Source organism: Aythya ferina (assembly GCF_964211825.1).
Source record: "Aythya ferina genome assembly, chromosome: 2".
In the NCBI taxonomy this organism is placed as follows: domain Eukaryota; kingdom Metazoa; phylum Chordata; class Aves; order Anseriformes; family Anatidae; genus Aythya; species Aythya ferina.
In genome coordinates, this window is record NC_140297.1 from 50640851 (window position 1) to 50666019 (window position 25169).

The 25169-nt window shown below is 36.8% G+C and overlaps 1 protein-coding gene across 2 annotated transcripts in view; it reads right to left on the reverse strand.

The window, feature by feature from the left end:
- Nucleotides 1–3687: 3687 nt before the first annotated feature.
- CDKAL1 (CDKAL1 threonylcarbamoyladenosine tRNA methylthiotransferase) overlaps nt 3688–25169 on the reverse strand; it is a 429529-nt gene continuing 408047 nt past the window's right edge. For both annotated transcript variants that reach the window (XM_084510786.1, XM_084510787.1), the window contains one exon: nt 3688–7494. In XM_084510786.1, the coding sequence (XP_084366912.1) occupies nt 7288–7494 (207 nt within the window). In that variant the 3' untranslated portion in view covers nt 3688–7287. The remainder of the gene's footprint in view (nt 7495–25169) is intronic.

The following is a 25169-nucleotide window of genomic DNA, read 5'->3' on the forward strand; positions in this document are numbered from 1 at the left end:
TTCCACAATTTTCCATATGCAATCCTGGTAAATCTATAGATAGAGACAGTAAATACTGCAATTTGACTGCCAGTTATGCTTCATTTTCTTGTAGGATGACACTTAGCAGTGGTCCACTAAATACTTCTGGTTTAGGTTCAAATCAATATAACAATGAATCCCTTCTGCCTACAAGTAAGGTATCAGTTGATTCAGGATCACAGGGCATGCAAGAAAACAGACACAAGCTTGATCATAAAAACAAAAGCATAAGTGAATGATTTAGTTCAGTACTATTTCAGAATCAGTTAAAGTTGAAAGGTTGTGGGAATGCAAACATATGCGTAGAGGGAAAAAAAGCAACAACAAATGAACCCAGACAAGGAGGTGTCTCTTTTTAGAGCTGGATGGGGAGGAGATAGGGAAGTACAGGAGGCTCAAATGTGTACCAAGTAATTTATTTCTCACAGAGCCAAAGCTGCTAACTGTTGTTAGGCTCTGTTTCATCCTTCTGCATCATTCAGACCGCCCTTTCTGCTTACTAGACAATCCAAGTAAGACAGAAGCAAACTAAGGCTGCTGCAGCATAACCAAGCTCTCATCTGCCTTTTTATTTCCTTAATACTACTGTAATACTTGGAGATTAAGATGTCCTTTGAGTGGGAACATCCTTCTCTATGTTATTGATTATCTGTGTGGTTGATTCAGTAACTTGCTCACTTGTTTCATTCTGCTGTTTCCTACTTAGACTCTGCAGACCATGTCACACATAGCCCTCTATAATCTCTTGTATAGAGATCTTGTGGTTAATGATTATTAGATGTTGGCTTTTATGGCTCATAAAGCCATTAGTGGATATCAAATTTAATACATTCAATGGGCATCAATGATGTATTTTATCTCTTGCTTTGAATTACTAAATTTCTGGAGTTTGCTGTATTAAAAATAACATCGCACAACAGAAGAGGCCTTTTAATTCTGCTTATTAGCAAATGGGAGTTTCTAACATTGCCCAAAGGCTACAGCAACCTGGCACTGCACAGCTAAAGGAGAGACACTGCAGCACAATAACTTCCAAGCACTGAGCAAATCCGCTCTACAGGAGAAGTAGCATTTTTGTTTTCAGGGAAGCAGACAGTACTTAGACTAGTACTTCCTTTCTGAAGATGCATCTTCCATAAAGCAAAATGAGGTGCTGGTAGCTTGGGTGAAGCAGCTTCTGCTGGAAAAAAGGATAAGAGAGAATGCAAGCTCACAGGGAAGGAATGGAATGGAGGTACTCAAAGAAGAAACAAATCGTCTAAGCTTGCGTCATTAAATAGTATGTATTATTTACCGAATGCCATTGGATTGAGGAAGTTTCTTTGCAGGTCACAGTTTACTCATTTTCCCTAACCTGGAATAAGAAATGCTATAAGATTAGCAGATGTTTAACAAAACAGGGCAATATGTGGCAACCAGTCAAAGTACCCTCCTCCGCAAAATTGTGCACACCTGATCACTCCTAGAGTCCAGACAAAGGGGACTGCTTTTCTCCAGCTGTGATACTGGTGTGAAGTAGCTAGTGTAGTGAAATGAACTGCTCTAACGCACCACAGTAACCCCAGGAGTTACGAGCAGTTGGGAAGGGTGTCTGTGCAGCAAAGCATTCCAAGCACCATAAAACAGTTTTCCCCTTTACAGTATACTGTAATGAGATCTTAACTATGCAAAGTTAAATTTCCCATGATGTCAGGATTTCATCACATTAATTTCTTTCAGACCCCCAACTCACACAATGTGCCAAACAATTATGGTCCCTTTTGTTGTGTGTTTTATCGTCCCCAAGCTTCTCCTGTAATCTGTAACCCATTGCCAACTAACCATTTGTACACTCGTCCCCACAAACACCACCCAGGAAGGGAGTAGACACAGCATTTTATGCTCAGTTGAGCACAACTAGCCTGTTCTCACACTCAACAACAGATGGGACATTTAAAGCACACAAGTTGTAGGCATCAGTCTGAATCACACCCTGGTCATCAGCATGGAATTTCATTCCATTACCTACAACCAGCATTCAGCAAACCATCCAAAGCAGATTGTACTCCATAAAATGTCACATTAACACTGCTTTTCAAGAATGCTATCTGTTATCATTACTAAATAGTTCACACACACAAAAAAAAAAAAAAAAAAGTTTGCCAAGAAGATGCTAAAATATTAGCCTTTCTCAATTTGTGGGAACTAATTCACATCCCCCGCCTCTCCCTGCTCAGTGAAATAAATGCTAAATCACAACCAACAGAAAGCAGATTTTTCCTCTTGATCTGGTTAGGTCTTGCCAGAGGAATCTTCATCTCAGAACCTTGGAATGGAGAGTAAGTATTCAGAAAACAGAAGAAAAGGGTGCAAAGAAGAGCACTAGCATGACTGTATGCAATATTTAGTTCCATTCTGTACTGCTAATGCATTTCTTTGGTGATGCTACTACTAAATAGTACCCTCTTGATCTTAAACATAGCACGTCCAGAGCCTTTTTTTTTTTTTTTTAATATTTAATTTTGCCCCTCCCTCCCCCCCCCATCTTCCTTGCCCTCTTCTCTCCTTTCCTATTCAACGTTAGCTCTTTGCACACAGGGGGATTCTGATACCCTTAATTAGCATTTTAATAATGAAGACTGCATGAAAAAGTTCATCTGCAAATACAAGACAAAGCCATATAAAGAGGTGCATGATGATGCACTGGCTCCTTGTTTTTGGGGACTGCATGAACCTGCACATCTCTGTCTACATTACTGTTGTACTTCATTCTGCCCTCAATCATGTATTTTAGTCACTCTGGATTTTTCTAGTGTTACATACAAAATGCAGTTTACTCTGAGGTAATGCAAGAGAGATCAACTAATCATTACAGGTACAGAAAGAGAAGGATGCATAAGACAGATGCTACGATCTGTTTTAGGTGATGATGTAGCTCCCACACTGTTACACAAGAATACCTCATGCTCTTTGATCATCACAACACCTCCACCACTGGAACACGTATCCTCACCTTCCTATTTCTTACCTAAATTTCCTAACAGGACCACATGGAAAGTTAAGCACATTATCTAAATGTTCTTTTAGCATCTGACATTGATAAAGGAAATTTGAATGAGCAGAGTGTTTAAGGGAGCGGAGAGAAGTCTGTGCACAGATGGTGAAAAGACCTACAAGAGGGTGTGGAACAGAGGAACAAAGAGATCTGAGGATCTTTTCTGCCATCAGCTTGATTAGCTTTTTGACTGGAGCACAGGCACTTTCATGACTTTTCAAACACCCGACTTGTCACAACACAGCACAATGAAATAGACCTACAACATAAATGATCCAAACCCAAAACAGCTTCCTAAGTGGGAGTTAACAGACAGTATACCAGCAGGTGCAGGGACATGATTATTTGTTATGACTTTTTTTTCTGGTACTATTCTTCTTTAAATAGGACTATTCATAATTCTTCTCCTTCCAATAGCTACTGAAGCATCTTTATTTATTTTAAACAAACAAACAAAAAGATTCACTTTAATATTAAGTATAAGCCTGCATGAATGAAATATGCAACTAAAAGACATTTAATGATACTTGCACAAATGCTTTCAAGCAATTATTTTAACATTAATTATCTAGTTATTATCTAGTGGATGAACCCTGCCTCTGAACAAGTCAAATGGTGTTTTGCAGCCAGTCCTCAACTCTGTGGGCTGTCTCCTGGTTCAAACCTGCTTTGCAGCTTTCACACTAATATTTTTCATTTGCACCCTAGCTTTACAAAGGCTTTACAGCTTCCCATTTTTTCCCCTCCGTTTTTGATTTCTAAATGCTCTTTGTTTCTATCTATACAATAAAACAAAGTACATTCAAAATAAAACGTGGGATATAAGTAATATGTGAAAATAAAACTCAGAAATGTTGCAAGCCATTTTTCCAGCAAAAGTACTGCATGTTCAAGAATATATAAATACAGAATTTAATAAACCTCACACAGACAGGCACACGCCTATTTGCTCCTTCAGATTTTCAGAGCTCTTCTTTTATATTTGTCTTAGTCCCTGAAGTTACTTGCATCTTGCAGTTAAAGAAGATAGACTTGTTATTAACACACAAATGTTCATAGACATAACATCTTTACAGATATCCTCTGTGAGCAGATCAAGCCACTCTCCATATGTATTTAAATGTAGAGGAAGGCTGGAGTTTTTGAGTGTCAGATCTGTGCCTGGGTATGAGGGGCTCTATTTTCACTCTTTGAGCAGCAAGAGATTAGCAGCTTGAAATCACTTTGACAGTTTCAGTTACTCTCTTGCATACCGCAGGGAGTTTTAATTCCAACCTGTGAAATTGTAATTGCTTCTCAAGAAGAGCGGACGGATTCTGGGTAATGGCCGCAGCCAAGCTCCATGTCAGAGTTGCCAGTTGCTGCCACCTCAAATATTACTTGCTGTTATTCAAAAATCATTCCAGCTTTCCATATGGGAAGTTGAACTGGGGAGCGAAACTAAATTAACAGAAGCTGTCAGATGTTCAGAGATGTGCAGGCCGTGATGTGACAGGGGTGGATGAACTCTCCTCAAAAGGTACCTTCTCCTTCCTCTTTCTTGCTTTATAGAACAAGCTTTATGTAAAACACATTTTATTTCACGCTCCTGTACTAAGCAAGTATACTATTAACTGAAAACTACAATGCAAAGTTTAAATGACAAATCTTAATGCACTTAATGTTTTTGCTAAAGATGTCTTTGCTGTCCAAGTCTTGTGGTTTGCAAGAGTCCTCACTGAAAACAGCCAAAGGGAACTCAGTGCTATGAGACAGAAAGAGAAATAATAGTCGAGGCTTCCTTAGTACCAAAAGGAAATCTACTCTGCTAAAAAACAGAACAAATGGCAACAAAAAAGGGCGTTGAATGTAGATTGCTTATTAGCCAGACACTCTCTCTAGTGACAAATATGTTTACGTATCTGGTAGAGCAAGATCAATTGACTGTTGAGAAAACTCTCCTGCAATATAGTCACTAATTTGGAGTGTAGTAGATTTCTCACCCACCCTTATGGCTTGTAAGGAGAGAATACAGGGTAGAAGTAGGGCTCAAACATAACACTGATGTAAAAATTAAAAATGCCACCTGGCATGGCACTTAGAAGCATTCAGGGAGCCAAATGGGAGCAAAAATCATAGATCAAATGGGTCCAGGTCAACATGTTCCATAAAGGAGATACAGCCACTTTGTTTTACACTCCCTAAGGTTTCCCGGTGGGCTTCAATGGTAACTTCAACCACAGCACAGTTTGGGTTTTGCCTGAAGGTTCAGATGAGCTGTCTGATCAGAACCAACTTGTTCAGCTCAGTGGCTTTGAACATTTCAGGTGTAAACATATACAAAGAAATGAAAAACACTCTACTGCTCTACAATACAAAGTGTCAACAAGCCCTCTCAAAATTAAAAGGAAGGTAATAAAACACTTGATAAACAGTACTTCCTACTTATCAGAGGAAAGCTCAGTTTAAAAATATATTGCATCTGTGGACAATGTCATTTACAGACAAAGTCTTCTTCACCCTCTCCTATTCATTGCATTGTTTCTAAGAAAATACACCAGTTCCATTAAAGCCAGTTACACACAGAATCTAAATCACAAGCTTTGTAAATCTCTGTAACAGCTGATGCAATGAATCTGTAATTGCTACAATTAGATAAGCTAGAGTGGCTGACAGCAAGAGTGCTAGAGGCATAGCACATATCTGCATACTTTATTCCCATCAAATGCAAAAAATTGGCTCAGTTATAATGATTTTGTCAACTCATTATTTTCCTGAGAATCTTGTGATACATGGCACTTTCCTGCAAATTTCAGCACCTGGAGTCAAGTGGTTTTTTTTAATAGAATTTCAGATTTGTTAAAAATGTAAATTATTGATCGTTACATATTCCTGGTTGTAGGGAAAAATCTGGAGAGACAGAAGCAAAACAAGAGCACAGTTTTTGTTATTGCTGTTGTTTGCTTTTTCTTAAATCTCAAAATTTTTGAGTTTTGGCTCATGACCTTCAGTGGTTGCAATAAGAAATATAATATTCAAGTCAATGCACACCTAATTTCCTGAGGATGATCTTATTTGTTGATATAATTTACAGACTGTACTGGGAGCATCATGGTGGAACTTCTTGATTAATTTGCCTGTAACTGTGATAAATCCTCAACGTAAAAAGTACAAAGCATTCTTCCTAGCGGATTATTCATCTGCACTGTAGAGCCATGTTTGGAGCCCAGCTCAGTCTGTGCTGGATACTACATAAACATACTAAAAAAAGACAGCTCCTGTTTTTTAGGATTTAAAACAGACTTTGCAAGTGGAAGTTTGGAGGAAGATCCACAAAGGTGACAAGACAAGAACAAATAAATGATGACATGTATTAATGTCACTAATTAGAAACTTGGAGTGTGCAAAGCGTAGCCTCCCCACCATCAGAGCTGTATTGTCTTACAGTATGATCCAATATACAGCTAATATGAGATTCACATTTGGTGAATCTGAGCATTATACTAAGTCTATGGAGACTGTATTAAATCCATCCTTTAGAACTCTACCGCTAGAATCCCATCTTCCCATTCAATAATAAAAATAACTTTAAAACTATTTGTGTGTAAAAAAATAATTCTTGTTGTATTAACAAAGCTTAGTAACTCACTCTGAAGTTGACAGAGGTAAGATGGCAGGCCAAAAATTCTTTCAGACATGACAGCAAAATCAATAGCAACAAATGACAAACTTTAATGGCCCAGCAGTGTTTGATTCTAATGTAAAAAGGCACACATCAAACCATCACACTGCATTAAGCAAAATCTTTAAGAAAGTTATAAATGTTCTACCCATAAAAGATTACCAACAATACTCAATGAAAAGATTTCTTATAAGCTTCAGGAGTTTCCTGTATAAAATTTTACCTGCCAGAGCAGTAATAAACCTGCCAGAGCAGTAATAAATAGAGTAAGCAATGCAAACATTGCATTGTTTTAGAAAAAATAGAAGAGGAGGAAAGATGCAACAAACTGTTCTGCCACACCAAGTTCTCAAACTTTGGCAGGTACATCTCCGTAGAGCTTATTAGTATTCTCTCCTATGAATAACAGGAAAGGCATGAGTCCAAATAGCACGAGTACAAATTATTGCCCAATTTATATCTTTTTTTTTTTTTTTTTTTTTTTTTAAAGAGAGAGACATGTGTTGGTAAAAGTGTTTCTTTTGAAGATTTTAAACAGCAATTTTATGTTTTCCTAAAAGCCTCATTCAGTTCACAGTTCTGTTTTCATCCCTCCATAGTAAAGCATGACAAGAACTGCCAGTAAAGCCAGGCTGACAGACAGTATCTTCAGTCCACTTCCTTCTTGTTGCCATGGGAGCTGCAAAGGCATCCAGGGGCTGAAGGACGTTTTCACTGGGATCTCAGCAGAAGGATGTCCTTTCCAGTTTGTGCCATTCCGTGGTGCGTGCCTGAACTCCTGTGAAGAAATGCATGTATTAAGATGAAACCGTGCTACGTATTTCTGATTGTATATGTCAAATACAGATAAAATCTCCCCTTTGCATTGAGGTTCAAAATGCCATCCCCTTTCAAGGCAAACAATTCAACTTGCACTGCATGAGCATTAGGTCGTCTGTTTTTATACAGAATTCTTACCAATGCCATACAAAGTCAATCTTTCTAACAAAATTAACTGCCAAATCAATGAAGCCATTACCAACAGAAACAAATCTCCAGTACTCAATGTCATCAAAGAGAGCTGTTCAAGGATTATTTTTTGTTTGTTTTGCTGCTAACTCACTACTCTCCCACGTTTGGTCTCTTCAAAAGAAATTTCTAACTAGTGATAAAGGGGACCACAACACAACAATCCTTTGCACAGCAGGGCTCTTCAGAAGTCAATCATCATCTCCTGGTGTGCCAGCTCAGTGGTGCTTGAAAATCCTCCCACAGGGCTTTTCCTTTCCCCTGACCCTCAGGAGGCAGCTGTGCTAAAACACTCACCTTCTCATTCAGCGTATTGCATCCGAGTTCCCTGCTGTGCCTGCCATTACCATTCTCAACCTGACTGCAAGTACTTAGATCCTCCAGAACGTGAGGACTTTTAACTGCAGCACAAGTTAGAGCCACTATTTCAGTTTAAAATCCAAGTGGAAAGAATAAACTCTTCTCTCTTGCAACCTTGTTCAGTTCAGCACACTAGCCATGTAGATACTCAAAAATGAAAGCGTTTCTTAAAAATGTAATCTGATGACATTTGCAAGAAGCGTATGTAGAAAAGAAAGTAAAAGGTGTAATTAAAGAAAGGTGGGATGATCTTGCAACATTTCGTTCTTCCTCCCTCTATTTCAATAATCTCATAGGAATTCAACTGAACTCAGCCTGCTTTTTAATTGCCTTGATTTTTTTCCAGGTACAAAAGGATTTTGATGAATCCATTTATTTTTCCTTCATATTTGGTAGAAAATAAGCAAGGCACCCAAAAAGTACCTATCTGGATAATGTTGTATTTCCAAGCAGCTGAAAAAGAGTCACGTGAAAGCCCAGACCAGATGCTTGACTCCCTTTTTGACTGAACATATTTCTGGACAAACTCAAAGAAATATCAAAGCTCCAAGACATATGCCTGCCCATGGAAGTGGGAGAGCAGAATTCAAACTGTATGCAACTGTGTCCCGTTCTCCATTTCAGGAATTATTATAGTAATTGTAGAAAAATACTAATGATTACTATTGGTTAGGTAAGCAAGCATCAAAGGGGCAAGTGACAGGCTGATGTAAGTGCTGTTCTAACATCTGAGGTACTTCTGGTTTAGGTCACAACTCACACAGATGGAAGGCTCCTGAATAGATGACCTATAGAAGGAGTGTGGCTTCTTATATGTACTGCACCCAGAAGATTATCAAATATGATGAATAATGGCTTAGCAATTACATACTCAAATTCCCTCAGGACCCACAGATGCATTTCACCAGGTCCCATGGACTTGTTCACCTTCGGGTTCCTCAGATGGTCTTGAACCTGATCTTCTCCTACAGTGGGTGGTTCTTCAATCTCCCAGTCCCTGCCTTCTGGGGCTTGAGTCAATTTGGCTAATTACAGCCAGACTCCAAACTCCTGATTGAATATTTCTAAACAGTTTGATAATCAGTAATGTCTTGAACATTTATTTGTACAAAACTAGATACTGTCTGCCACAAAACAGATAAAATCACCAATATCTCGATACTCTGTAACTTCCTCCTCCATGCTCCTCTTCATGCTCAGCCTGATTTCCTGCATACCCATCTCTGTAAGACCAGGGATAGGCAGGAGAACATCCCAAACACAAGCTACAACTTGTAACAAGTTTTGAAGGACTTGACTTTTCCTCTTATATTTATTTGTTTTACCAACAGTTAAAAATATTTGTGTTTCATGTATATGTTCATGTGCTTATGCAGTATTGATTGCATGGGCACTTCATTTTTGTTTTGCAGTTTTTCTGATTTCCAATGTAAAACCAAATAGTTTCATCTTGTTAGAATTATTTTGATGAGGAATAGCTTACACTGCTCTTGTTTTCTGTTATATTGCTCTTATAAACCTCTATCGCATTAGGCAATGTACATATATTACACAGTACTGCGTTGTGCTACTAGGACAGAATGATGAAAGAGATTTTAGCAAGGTTTACGAAGTTCCTGTGGTGGCGGACCCTACTATCCTCACTGCCCATTGTCCCCAGTGCTACTTCATGAGAGTAACGCAGTGTATAAAGTTGTGAGCACTGTTTTCTTCCTTACTTTACCATATTTGTTGTAAATTGGATGATCATACTGGCACACTAAACCTATATCTTTTTTAAAAAAGCTTTCTTTCTGTATACGAGAGTGTCTCTAACAGTATTTTACCTATATTGAAACTTAACTGGGCAGGAGGTACGGTTCTCACAGTTTTACTATGCCTTTGTTTTCCTTCCTTCTACCTTGCATTTTGAACTCTGATGCATTTATTTCTACTGGCAGTCACATTTTCTAAAATGTTTGCACAAAATTCTTGGATTTGCACAGTGTCTCGGATCCTGTAAGAGACTGTCACACAGTTTAAACCAGAAGTTTTTATTTCAATAGATGCATATTACGTTTTTTACATGAAATGTTACTCCTATTACATTGCTAACCTGAATTCTTTACTAATTCTATAATGGATTAAGATATTTTACATGGACAAAAATATCGCAGTTTGCAAACTGAAGTGACCCTTTTCTTTAAGATGTACTTCACAGTTTATCACTTAAAACACTACTGCATTTCTATTTGATATTGTGCATCTCATCAGACGATCCTATCAAAAATGTTTGTGTTTTTTTTTTCAGTGGAAGTAACAAATATTTTTATCTAATCCTTATGTCCCAAGAACTAATTTCTAGTTTGCCCCAATACTCTGTCTTGCAAAACTGAAAATACCACTCCCTTTCTTGAAAATTTCTGTCCTCATCATCGCAGAAGATGCGCTGTGAAAAGGTTACATCTGGTTCCCTATAGCTGAAAGGCTCCTTTAGAAAATGTCAGTCTTTTGTCCACCCTGCAATTTGTACAACAGCTTTTAAAACCATGATAATCTCTCAGAGACGCCTGCAGGTAGATGCCTTTTCCCAAGAGTCTGTTCTGCAGCTCTGTATGACACAGCACAGAACTCTCAATGGAAAGAAAAAGACCTGGGCTAAACTGAACTGAGAGTGCAATTCTTGTACTCTCTCAAGCCTGAGCGAAGGGCTGGAGTGGCCCTTACAGACTGCAGTCTGCAAAACACTGAACTGCCTGTCTAGACTATAATCTGTTCTTACTAGCATACAACTATCACGTTACCAGGTGTGCTAGTGGAAAACACTGCATATACATTTTTGTTTGGGCAAAAAGCCCTTTTGTAGGCTCCATTTGAGGAAGTGGTTTTCAGGTAAAGCATACAGTACATGCTGTAGTATATGTTGCATGCATAGAAAAGGAAGTGAGAGTATGGTGTTATGTAAACCAAAACTAAAACCCTGTATTCTAGGATAGACGAGACAAATTACAGTAGCTTCTCTGGACTGTTATATCACCTTCAGTGTTTGCAGTACTGAAGCACTAGATTGTCCCATAATTGTTTTTTTTTTTTTTTTTTTTTTTCGCTAAAACTCTCCATCTACTGTGCCTTGAAGAATTACTCAAGACACCTGCAGAACATCTTTCATAAAAACAACTTCATGAGAGCTCTGTTACGCATCACTGATGTAAAAAAGCTTGGGTGGAGGCACAGATCTCATTTGTTGAACTGGCAGTTACTCTGGTTCACTCCCTCTGTGCTCTGACTTTATCAAAGCATTAATTCTGTAAGGCCCTTATTTGTATCTCTAGGTGAAATGCTTGTATTGTATTTGCTTTTCAAAGACTCCTCAAGGTATTTCTGCATTATTCTGAACTGATAATGCTGCTAATATTTATCACACAGAATCAGTAGTAAGAGCAACAATTTCTTTACCTGAGCTCACAAACACTTCTGTAGCTGCAAGACTTGGGAAGATTAGCATAATGATTCAGTGCAGTGGAATTTAGAACTAAATCCAAAGACTCTTTTTTATCTGAAAAATACTTGGAGAAAATATTAAAGAAGCTTCCAGAAATATTTATTCATACTAATTTAATCCTTGCTCAGCCATAAACTCTTGGGTAGACTTGTTCTTAATAAATAACACTTCTCTCACTAGAAAGGACCACAATGAAGGAGAAGGTACTCTAAGATTTAAACCTCCATACTGTTAATCAAAATGGGGGGAAGAGAAGTAATTATCAAACTGAAATGCAAAGATGACACTTTGAGCTAAGCATCTTGTATTTTCATGGAGGGAGCCTTTCATCTTGTTTTGGCAGCCACTAAGTAAACACAAGACTTTGCTAATAAAGTATAATATAAATTATTAAACCATGTAGTGCATGATCAAATGCATTTCAGATTATTTTTTGAATAATTCTGCCTTGACGACTGCCAGGAGTTATATATTTTGTGTAGTCTTGCACAGACCCATTGATTGGTGTCTTTCTGAAGCTCCAGTCCCAGACTTAAACTGCTGTGCTTGAAAGAAATATATAATCACGTCAAAACCTAAGATTTGGCATCTGTCGATCACAGCCTAGCTTTTTGTAGGATCTCACTTTATGTTAGTCAACAAAGACATGATAGCAACTCTTTAGCTCTGAGCTGTTTTAATAGATTCAAAATATTTCTTACATGCAAATTTGTTTTATGGCTCAGGGGCACTGTTAGAGCTTGAAGTGTTAGCTAACTGCTGTGAAAAACTACTTGACTAAGCATATCTCAAGATAAATTAGACTTCTGAATCTTTTAGCCCAACCAAATACATCTTACACACTTACACCACTGGGTTTAAAAACATGGACTTTTATATAATCATGCATAACAAGTGTGTGCGACAAATTAGAAGAAAACATGTTAAAATATGCATTACATATCCTACTGTGCCAGTTGAAACTCTGGGCTATTACACTTTGGAGGCATTTTTCAGATTTAAAAAACAAACAGATACTGCAGGTCACACAGATTACACACTGGAAAAATATGTAAGTTGAATTTTATTGAATAGGTCCGGAAGACATGGTTAGTTCTGTAGGTATTAAGAGAGTTCCTTTGATTTATTACTTACTAAATTCTAGAAGCCTCTTTCTGCAACTGTGGAGCATTGATCTCAAAGCAGAAAATAAATGGCAGACAGCATATTTTTTTTCTAATGGAATTACATGATAATTCTGATAAGAAACATCCCTGCCACCATGTATCCCAATAAATGCACAGCACTATGTTGTTAGAGAAAATGCCATCTACAAGCACGCTTGCATCTGATGTTATCATCTGATATAACATTCCTAGGAGCTCACTGATTCCAAAATACACGTGGAATTTACATGTTAATTTTAAGAAATAGGAAACCTTGACAAAATAATTAAAGAAACCAGTCACTTTTGCAAATGTAACTTCATATTGTTTCTTATTTTTGTGTGCATATATATGTGTGTGTGAGTGCAAACATGGCAAATGATCATGTGCTTTAATATATTATGGAGAGAATAGAACTGAACTAAAGGATAAATACAGATTTAATATTAATTTCTCAGTAAATATTTGGGGTTTTAGTGATAATTAGGATTCTTCATCTGATATCCCCAAATCATTATCTCTGAAGTTATAGCAGGATAATAAATTGATCACAGCATTAAATAGCTGTCACTAGTCACTAAAACTGTTTTACAGTCTGCCATAGGATGCCAGAATAATTCTGACTGCATCTAGTCCATCTTCCTGCTCAAAGAAGGGTCAGGTATGGCCCAGTCAGCTCAGGGCTTTAACCAGTTGGGCCTTGAAAACCTTCAAGGACAGAGACTAAATTACATCTCTGGGCTGTTGTTTTTCCCATGAAGACAGTCTAGCAGTTGAACATTTCTCCTTATATCCAGTTTGAACCTCTTATTTCATCTTATGCCCGTCACCACTGTGAAGCATGTGTTTCTGTCCTCTCAGTAATCTTCCCATAGGCACTGGGAGACTTCTGCCAAGTTCTCCTGAAGACACCCCTTCTCCAGTCTTGAACAAGTCTTGTCCATCAGCCTCTCCTCACAAGCCAAGCACTCTAGCCCCTGACCATCCTGACAACCTCACACTGAACTCATTTCAGTTATCAATCCAATATTTACATCAAGATGGCCCTATTGAATCAGGTCAACAAAACTCCTTAGCCGCTGAACCATGGTCAAATACAAGCTTAAAATACCTTCCTGGACGCGTTCCTGTGTGACCTGATCTACGTATTCCTGCTCCAGCAGGGGGATTGGACTAGATGATATTCCAAGGTCCCTTCCAACCCCTAACATTCTGTCATTCTGTGTAATACATTTAATAATGGGAGGATATGCAGAGACTGACTTGAAGCTCATCTTCGTTACATCTGACAGTTTGTTCCAGGTTTGTCATTCCCTACGGTGATCAACTTTAACTATGGCCCTTCCCTGGCCTGCATAGCAAGTCAGCAAAATCTTGTTTCTTACCCAGTAATACTTCCATGATCTGTCTGGCTCCTTTGGTCAGCACAGTAGAAATACCTTTCCCATTTCTCAACTTGATCAACACTACTATCTCCTATCTGCCCTGTTTTCTTTCTACTTCTCCCCACTTCCCTCCTGCATTATCTGACCATATAGGCCCTCCTAATAAAAATAAATAAATAAATAAACAGAAACGTCAATAGGAATAGAAATTTGGAATGATATCCTGTATAATGATTTTCTGTCCATGTCACACAGACACACCTCTAGAACATCCTCCTCCTACATTAACAATTAATTCAAACTTTAACATTCCCACATTCCCATGTAAGAGTCTAACAGAAATCAACTCTTCCTTTATAAGTTACTGCACTTGAACTCACCATTACTGTAAGGCTGCGCTGGTACTTTCCCTTGGCAGACATCTCTTTGCTCTCTTCTGTGTTCTTACCTAAGGGTAAGGTTCTGAGGTTCTTACCCTTAGAATCACAGAATCATAAAATATCCTGAGTGGGAAGGGACCCACAAGGATCACTGAGTCCAACTCCTACTTCTTTTTCATCAACAGTCTTTAAGGATTAGTAGTCCCTCAATGAACCCTCAAAACTCAAAATGTAGTTAAAAGCTAGAGAGAAGGCTATGTAGCTGGGGTTTATTAAATGATTTTCTTTGTGATGTACACTTTGAGGAAGAAGGAAACAACTAAAAAGATCAACTAACAAAAGAAACAAAAAGAGTAATAACAAACAACTAAAGAGAGACAAGCCAAAAACACCTCCAAAACATTTAAAACATAATCTTGTGCTGCTTTGCATTATACTCACTTGTTTTAGCTTGTTTCTTTATAGGTATCTATAAATCCTTCCAGCCAGGAGTTGACTCTTTTTTACATATTAATATTTTGTGCTACTATTAAACTTAGTGACACAGTATCCTCCTGCTATACAAAACATGCATTTTCAAAATAACCTGTCATTCACAATCAGAAGCAACATTTTGAAGAATAGTCAGTGTGACGTCTGGATTCTGAGCTTTTTTCTTAACAAGGTGTGTGGGGTGTCAATCACTACACCAAGGACCTCACATCACAGGAAAAAAGTGACATGCAAGCTGGCATTCCAGTTAGGATTTGCAACCACAAGAGAACTGAGGGAGCTTCTAAGCGGAAGACTTTTGTGATTCAAAAATCACAGTCATCTAAGTAATGAAATGAAGAATGAATCTAGGAGCACAATGTGGACAAATTCAGGAAGGGGATCTGTCACTATTTATTTCCCTGTGCATAGCACAGTTTTATAAAGGAGATGGCAGGTGCTTGCTCTGGGCACTTATCTGATAATTAGTTGGCTAACAGACAAATCTGCTTTCTAGAGATCACCAGTAAAGGATTCGTGGCTTTGAAAATATATTACAGTGAATTACAGAATATACATTTACTTGTAATAACAGTGGATACCATTTTTCCAAAGTCAGTGAGCATACCATGGCCTGTCTTAGTGCATGCTGTTCTTTAAAGGATCATACAGATATAAATATACATATATTTTAATATTTTAAGGTTATGTCTACAATGCAACAATTTTGTTGGTATATTTTGTTTGATGACAACAGAATGACAACAAATTAGCAGTATGTGAATGTTATATATAGATTCCACTACAAATTAGATTATTAAATGAAGTATGATATACTTCTTATACCATAAGCCTTTAGAGACCATCACCTTTTTGCTTTCCTTTTAAGCCTTGAAATAGCAATGACAATTATATGGAGATCATCAATAGCTACAGGCAAAGAAACAAAAGGTTTCCATCAGAAAGAATATCCTAGTAAAATGAACAGCTGGATCTGAAAATATATATTAATGCCACAACAACCAATATAGCTGAATGATACTCACATATCAGCAGTGAAATAAGTAATACTGCTTTTACTTGGAAGTGAACTCTATGATCATATATTAAAACACCAATTTTAAGAGGAATTCTATACTCCTAAATAGTAGAAAGCGTAAAATACTCAAAGTCATTCTAACCATTGTTATTTGCAAAAAGCACTGTGATAAATATTCAAGAAATATCTCAAGGGACATGCTCTCAAAATCAGGAAGAGTTTACAAAAGATCTTTCATATGGCACAGAGTAGAATAAAATGATATATGTACATGTTCTTGACTAAAGCCTTCCTCTTAATCCTGGAGTATGTCAGAATCCTGAATTTATGGTGTTTTTACCTATTTCTGTAGAACCGAGTATTACAAACAGAGCATTCCAAGGAGGCTTCTACATTGTATTAAAAGACAATCCTTCTTACACATCCCTTCTTACACTCCAGCCTCATGGATAATAAACATGGTAGGAGATGAGCAATAATAATATTTAGGAATTATATTAGTTTTCAGAGTTTCAAATTCTATACCAGGATGTAGCTGTGGGTTCTATTTGCCTCCCTCATTTTACAGGTAGAGAAACAAAGATGAAACAAAGATTAAAACGTGTCTAGAGCTGTAACTGAAGTCAGCTATATGGGTCTCTACAACTCCTGTCTTAGATTCCAGCTGTCAACAGAAGCCAGCGTAGCCTCTAAATCCTTTTATCTCTGTGAAGCCTAAGATGTCTCCTGACAAATTCTCCTGCATTAATTTTCATGGACTTTTCCACCCAGTATTAAATACTTCCAGTTGCTGAGACTGTAGATGTACAGCAAGCACAGCTGGAATCAGTCCTCTGTGAAAAGGAGCATTTCATGCAAGTCTGACATCTAACAGCTAATAAAGCATGACCGATCCTGACCAACTTTGTGGGTTCAGTGGCAATACAAAGGTTTGCTTTTCATATTGTCATGGCCTCTTTCCTTTAAATATCCTTAGTTGTGTTAGGAGGTCTCCCACAGTGCCAGTTAGCATACTTCTGAGCACCTGAGGGAGCGTCTTGAAATCTGAGTCTCCTTTTTTAATTTCCCACTCAGCCAAGTTCAGCTGCAGTTAATGGAGGACTCTCTCATGGAAACATCAAACACTGGTTACTGTGATTAGGCAAACCTAACTGCTCTAACACAATCTCTGTATCCCAAGTCTCTGCAAATGATTCATCAGCCATTCTCCACAATGAAGATTACATGAGAAAAAACTTTCTTGGCTTGCTGTGTATTTTATGCTAGATAATCATGATAGCACCTTGGCGCTCTGTCTAAGACATCAAAGAACAGTAAGTATCCAGTCTACAGGCCGTAACGAATATCTACCCTCAGGAGAGCATTTCTATCTTTCAGAGGGTGGTCTGACTAGACGACCAACTTTTCTATCTGTAAAGGATTGAAGAGCATAAGCATGAACTTGCACCTTATCATGCTTAAATACCAACAATTTGTACCTCAGCTGAGAGCCTCCAGTGAATCGATGGGACCTCAATCTTCTTCTACACGGGTTTTGCACAGTGTGCTCTATCAGTTTTTACCTTATAACTCCTAGAGGTAGATAATGAGGAGAAAAATCAGTTCCCCTGGATTTAACTATGAGGAAATAAGCAATAATTTCATTTTTTTTCCTCAAGACTTAATACTTTGGAGTTAATTTCTCTTAAATGCTGAAGAGTCATTGCTGCAATATGCTTGAACACATGCTACAAAATGTTTAATAATTTGTAAATATCTGGTTCCAAGCACTTTAAACTGACTCCCATTGCATTTCTTCACTATACTGACCTTTTAGTGGACACTGTGAACATCTTTCTCTGCCTCATCTCCATGTGTGAAACGGGAAGATTAAAGCTGCATTTCAGAAGGATAATGTAAATGCAAGCTTAATATTGTTTCTGAAGTACTCAAAAGTAATGGGAGTCATAGGAAAGGTTAGAAAGAAATTAGTAACTCCCTTGAGAGTGAGATTTGAACTGTACATAGTAAATAACAGTACTATTACACAATGGACAATGAAGAGGAAAAAATATCCAACAATTGCTTATTAAATGAATAGTCTCAGCTCTATGCAAAGAAGGAAATGAATCTCTGTGTGTAAAAATAGCGCATAAACACATTATTAGAGGCTGAAACATAATATGGTTGGCATCTACATGGAAAAGAAGAACTGAAATGCTAGAATTTCCTTACTTCAGAGTACTTCACTTTACACTCCAAATAATTTGTGCACATACGTACATGAGAAATGTCATTCTTAATTTCTTCTTGTTATCACATATCATAGGTCTTCAGTGTCCTTTCTCTATACCTAAAAGGATACTGGTCTGTAGAACACAACACATGATATTTCAGTACCGTTTACTTTTACCTTTTGGTGTTTAGTTGTTGGTTTGGTCTCTAGGTGAATATAAGCAGTAACTGGAATCGACTCCCAAGGAAGCCAACTTAGTTAGTTGTATACTATTAACTTTTGATCCTACTCACCCATTTCATCAATGGAAGAGTAATCCATTAAGTTTCATAAATGTCAAAGGCTCATAGAAGAAAGAGATCTAAATCAGTGCTCCCATTGAGGAAAAGGTCAAAGCATACTCTCAACAATCTGTGTTTTTTGCCGTCATCCTCCTGACCGGTCTGCACTCTATCTCTAAATCACCTACGTTAATTACACAAACCAGCTATAATACATTTTAATCCACAGATCGGTCAGAGAAGATAGGAAGGATGCAAAGAGGAAGCTGCGGTTTTTGTTGCAGAAACATGGAAAGAACCATAGGACTCAAACCATGGGAAACCAGGCTTCATTTCAACTACTCAGTTGTTCATTCTCTAGCTCTGTGAACGCAGCTTTCTTGCACAAAGACTGTCTTTGCGTCATAGCGCTTCAAAGCTAAATGCAAGACCAGATGAAAACTGGATAAAAAATAAATACGAGAGGGAGGGAGGGAGGGAGGGAGGGAGGGGAGGAAGTAGTACCGCTTAACACAAGGAGCAGTGTTTTGACAAACTAGTTTGTTCATAAATATCAACAGTTTGCACTTCACATTTCCCCTCAGCTTTCCACGGCTGAAGGATCTATCTGACTAGATACTACCATTATACAGAAATGTATGATAGGAGAATGATTTTACATAAGAAATTGTTGCAAATGTATTTCTCCTACTTTTGAGATTTGGCATGTTAGGCCTAAATTAAAATGGCCACGAGCTTCTATCAAACACGGTATCAATAGTTGCAGGCCATTTCCTTATAAATGAGGAAAAGATAAGGTTCTTATGACAGATTGATAGGATTTATAAGTGAGTGAAATTCCTTTCAAAAATTTTCTCCTGCTTCTCTGAAACCTGTATAATCTTTCATAAAGCTAGGAAATAGTAAGATGCACACTGCTTTCACAGAAATAAATGAAGAAAATCTAGGATGCACACAAATAGAAGATGACCTGAAAATGGCAAATAAATACAAGATGCCTACAGAGGTGGTAATCACAAGCCCACAGAACGGTAAGTATAGGACTTAATTTAGTCTTTAACAAACTGACGGATTTGAATTTTAAAATGCTTTATGTCTCTCTCCATACTAAAGCTTAACAGCACTAGAACAGGATTTTTATGGTACAAGATACTCTCACACGCATATATCTATAATTCATTCCTTTCCAGCTATTAAGGGCTACACATCTGGCTTTTCCCTCTGGTCCTGTGGCAGAATCTGATTATGCTGCAGAATGTTAAGCACTCCTCACTGAAAAAAACTAATGAACTAATGTTTCTTTGAACAGAAATACTTGTTGAATAGTTCAAAGAGGAATAGAATTTTTGTCATTCTAAGCAGTATTTCCATTACTTTAATAACTCTATGTCAGAAATATTTTTTTTTGTATGATAATTATGCTATCTGCACTTATCAGAGATTTTGTATGTGGGAATTGCAAAATAGTTTCCATACGGATATGAGAAAGCATAGACAGATGGACTAAAATGACTTACAATCATATATGAACTCATGTCAAAACAAGGATAAGATTTAAAAGAAAAAAAAAGAAAAAAGAAAAAAAGCCTCTAATCCTCATAAGAAGACCCCTTCTTGAGGACCAGAAATCCATCTGGTCAGTATTATGCATAGGTACTTCTCAGTTATTTGATTATGATTTCTTTTGACAAAAGGAAGTGATGAAATGTACTGCCTACACACCTTTGTTCCATCAAAAGTGTCTTCACAAAAATTTTCAAGCAACCCCAATTCAAAATGGAGCACTTGTTCAAGTTCTTCCTGAGCATACATACATACGTATATACATATATGTATATATATATAAAGAAGAACCTATCAAGTTAAAAGCTATAGAATTTAGTTATTTTTTATATATAGTATCATTGCAAGGAACACAAGGCTACACTGAATCTAAAGAAAAAGAATATTAATTTTCATAGGGCCTTTTCCTTTTTATTTTGCCTTTAAGATCTGGATATCCAGACAGTCATGTTTCATTTCTTTCACTATTTATCAAACCCATATTCATCTCATTTTGTAATACAGGGTAGTCAATCCTTTTTGATAGGCCATGAATCTACTTATGAGCCTTACACTGCTATGCCTTGCCAATTACAAAACCTGGCATAAATTCATCATGTGATTAATAGCTACTAGTTCTTCTTCTCCACACATTACATATGCTCCAACATGTATGACTCTGTCCTGGTGTCCACTGGAAAAGAGGGTGTATGTTGTACCAGGCTGGAGGCTGGCCATTTCTGCACTAGAATAGTGACATGCAACTGTAGAGATGGCTTTTTTACAGGCCAAGTCCCACAGAACAGTTTTCTACTGGTAAGGCCAGGTAAAAAAGGCAAAATAAAAAGTGTTATACAGAAGGAGTTGACAGCACAATAACATCAGCATTCATTATGTGACTTGGTGACTTATGCTGAGCTGGAAGATGGAAACTATTTTCTTACAGAATGATGAGTTATGTAGGTCAAATATGGTCTGCCTTCAGGCCCTTAATTATTTGTGATTATCATCACCCAGAACAACTACAAATGTGAATTTATTTTTAAGAAATATTTATCACTGAAATCTTCTCAACTTTATGTTTTTTATTTTACAAACAGCCCTTCTCTCCAACAAACTACTTAAGAAAAATATGTAATATTTCTTGCTCACATTGATCGCTTAGACAGACAAATATTTCAACTTTGTTTTTGACTTTACACAAATATATCTTAATAAAACTGATTTCATGACAGTGTTTGTGACTTCAACAATTAAAAGGTGAAGCACCACTGAGTCCATACATCTCCCTAGCCATAATTCCAAAGTCTCAGTTTTTGATAGTACCTGGGATGAAAGAAGTACGTTCTAGTTTTTCAAAGATCATAATTTTATTATTGCTCCAATCCTGGGTTGTCAACCTGACTCAGGTAAACGAAATGAATGCAAATACTCTGAAATTTTAACATGCTGTGGACTTAACTTTCAAACACATAAAAACTGTGATTGAAGCTCTCTGACTCTTTCAGAACCTCAAAATATGGAGTGTTTCTGATGTATACCCGCAAAACTGCTTAGAGCAAACTTCCAGTGAAAACATACAATAACTAATGAACAAGCTTGGGAGTCCATTTTAACGTAAAAGAAAGGCATAACACCTAAATGGCCATGCAAGCAGATGGAGCACTAATTTTACTTCAGTGGGAATATTTATGAGATTTGGGTTACATACACAAACCATCACAACACCACCACCACCTCTTATACTCTACCAAGTTTTCAGTTCAAGCTTCTGCCCTCCCTAAGTTGGATTAGAAAATTATATCAAACCTCTTTGTACTTTCTGGATTTTAACTAATATAAATTACTCTGCCTGGCATCGGAGTAAGTCAGTAAAAAAAATAAAAATCTTTCTACAACTTTAATCAGAGTTCTAACATCTGAGATAATAAATTAGAGGTACTGGGGAATCCTTCAAGACATTTAAATACACAATAGGAAGCAGAGGATGGTTATCAAGATCAGTGTACTACACGATAACCACAAGTAAAGCTGTTCTCTCTAATAGGTGCTTAAATAATTAGTTACTTTTCTAAATGTTTCTTTTACTTAATGATCTTCATTGAAATCCACAGGAGCAGCTTGCTTTGGAACTTACTACGACTAAGAACTGAACCTGGAATTAAATAAATTTAAGTGTCAGGTCTCATGAAAACCTTCAATGTAATAGGCAAGGAGCCAAATTTCTTAGAGGTAGAACACAAACTTTTAAAGCAATTATCCCTCTTGTAGTTTGGGAGGACTCCTTTAAAAAAAAAATAAAAAAATCTTAGGCTGACAGAGAGATTGTGGGAGGGCAAGGGTTTATTTCTGTTGTTGTTTGGTCCAGTAAATTTGCAACAACATGCTTTATTGTATAATGGCATGATTAAGTCATTGATCTCATTACATGACAAAGAATCTAGAATGAATGTTAAACTTGATATGGAATACAGCACGAATAAACACAAAGTTATTGGATGCTACCTCTGAAGAAGATCTGGCTTAGTAAATTTGCTTAGATACAACTGTTGGCTGTCTTTAAAGATGCAGTCAGTGATTGTAGTATATACATCTGAGTCACATTAAATTATAAGATGCTAGCATAATTAGGACCATATTCTTGATAGACTAAATTTAAAACTCTGGAACTTCACATCTATGCCACTAAAGTATGGCATTTTGATGACCTGATATTTTAAGATAATGTTTTCTCCAGCATACTGACCAAATAAAATCTCATCCTTACTACTCAACTGTAATTTAATCTCAATTAAAGATGTAGGCACCGTAATTTACCTTTGATTTTTTATACGCAGATACTCCAATACACAAAGTATCAAGGATTAATGCATTAAAATGTTTATAAAATTTAATAAAATACTGATAAAAACTTAAAAATATATATTTGTCCTATTGAAAAGGCTTTCTTACCTTTTTATTTATCTTCTACTTACCTTTGACACCACCAAAAAATCTCTTAGTGTTTCTGGGAACAATACTCAAAACACAAACATAAATCAGTATACCCAAGTACTACCAAAGTTTGAGCAGGAATCTATGATTATGAATGGATGGAAGTATTCTATTATAACTTAAAATATTGCTGGATCAGATCAACACTACTTTAAAAGATTTGTCAGAGTAAAAAAGTTATTTGAATAACACATTCATATGTATCTTGATAAATGCTCATTATCATTAAAATGTCAACAAGAGCAGAAGGGGTGATTTTTAAAGGCTAAAATACCAGTCATCTACCGAGAATGTAATAAAACTTTTTGAAGCTGTAATAATATTAAAGAACAGAGAACACCCTAATTTCCTTTTAACATGCTTTGCTGATTTCTTTGAAATTAGATACACTTTTTCAACATTTTGAAGTTAAAAACAAGCTTAATCTCATGACAGTAATTTTCCAAACAATCTCAAAGTTAATGTTCCCTTTCACTCCAATGATTTTGGCAACCAATATGTTTCTAATATGCAGAAGTTCAACATTTCAGTACCATGCATGAGTAAAATCAAATCTACTGATCTTTCATTTGGTATTGGGGAAAGCTATATAATGCTTCTAAACCTCTATTTCCTCTCAAGGGCTCCCTGTGCTTTTTTCATGCTGTCCTACTTTTTCATGGTGTATTCTTGTAGAAAGACTGTGAAGATTACAGCATTGATAGATAAGAAAGGTAGGAAATTCACCCATCTCATAGTTCCTATTCATAGGTCAACAGAGAAGTAATAAGAATAAAAGGGAAGACTAAAGAATACAAGAAAAATAACAACATGCACACAGGCTGAATATCATTCATTTACCTTTGTCTACGCTGGCATTAAATTCCACTGCAGAGGAATTATAGTCAAACCTATAACAACTTTTGTTGGCCCAACCAGTTGGAATTAGATGACATCCACAGCAATAGACAAATTAAGAAAAGTTGTTTGTTGCTTCCCCCTCCATCCTCTCCCCGAAAACAATTAACACTTAGAGAATTTATGAACTGGTATATTAAGTAATAAAGCATTAGTAAAAACAAGTAGCTTTTGATTCTTTCCAAAGAGTCTGCTGGTTAAAACTCAAGTTGAAATGAAAAATAGTTTCTAAAAAGAACTCCTTTCTAAAGGAGGAGTGTCAAGTAGTTAAAATTACCATGGCTACACATTTCCAATTTGTCTCTAAGTCAAAGGAGTGCAGAACCCATTCTCCCATCTTACAGTGCAGCAGGAGGTCAAGTACTAGAAATAATACACAAAATGACAAAACTATTTTAGCACTTGATGGTTCTACTTCTAGAAGCAGGAAAGCCGGAACATTTCTTTTTAATCTTCTCTCATTCTCCAGAAAATGACTTGTAGTTGAATCATCCCAGTCATTACTATTTCCATTTATTGCATGCACTGCAGATAATGAACATAATTATGTAATTTAAAGTGATTAGACAGTGACATTCAGCCAACTGTCCGTTGAGGAAATGGAAAGTAAATAAAGTTCTTATCTTTTCACCTGAAAAGGTCTTGAGAGAGCATTTGTTTGAAAAAGAGCTATGCAAAATGTGTTGTTTCAGCTGAGCTTTGATCACTGTAGTTGAAATTTGGCCCTGCCAACGAGATGGGCAGAAAGAAAACATGCCCATTAAATTAAACACTTCAGGATAAAACTACCTGGTGAAGGAGTCTTATGCTGGCTCTTGGTTTGCTTTCTTTAATCATCTGAAAGTGTTTTAACCCTCTATGCAGCACAGGGAAGTATTCTGGATCAATGAATTGTCTTCAATTCCACTTGCTATTCATCATATAAATGCTGGCTAAATTAAAATATTCATAGAATTACAGAAAATAAGGCTGGAAACAAACTTAAGAGGTCACCTAGCCCATACCCATGACTGAAGACAGGTGACCTGTATCTCTGTTTCTCAGATATTTGTGAAACATATTCTTAAAGAATAGCATTGAAAAAAAAAATCCCCAACCCAATATGGGCAATTCAATCTAGCACTTATCTAAACTCAGGAAGAGAAATCTGTTCCGATCGTAAGAAAGATTCTATTCCGAATTTACGAGTATAGGCTCAGAAATGTTGGGCTTTGAATTACAAGAAAAAATTCAAATCAACTCAAATCCCCAAATG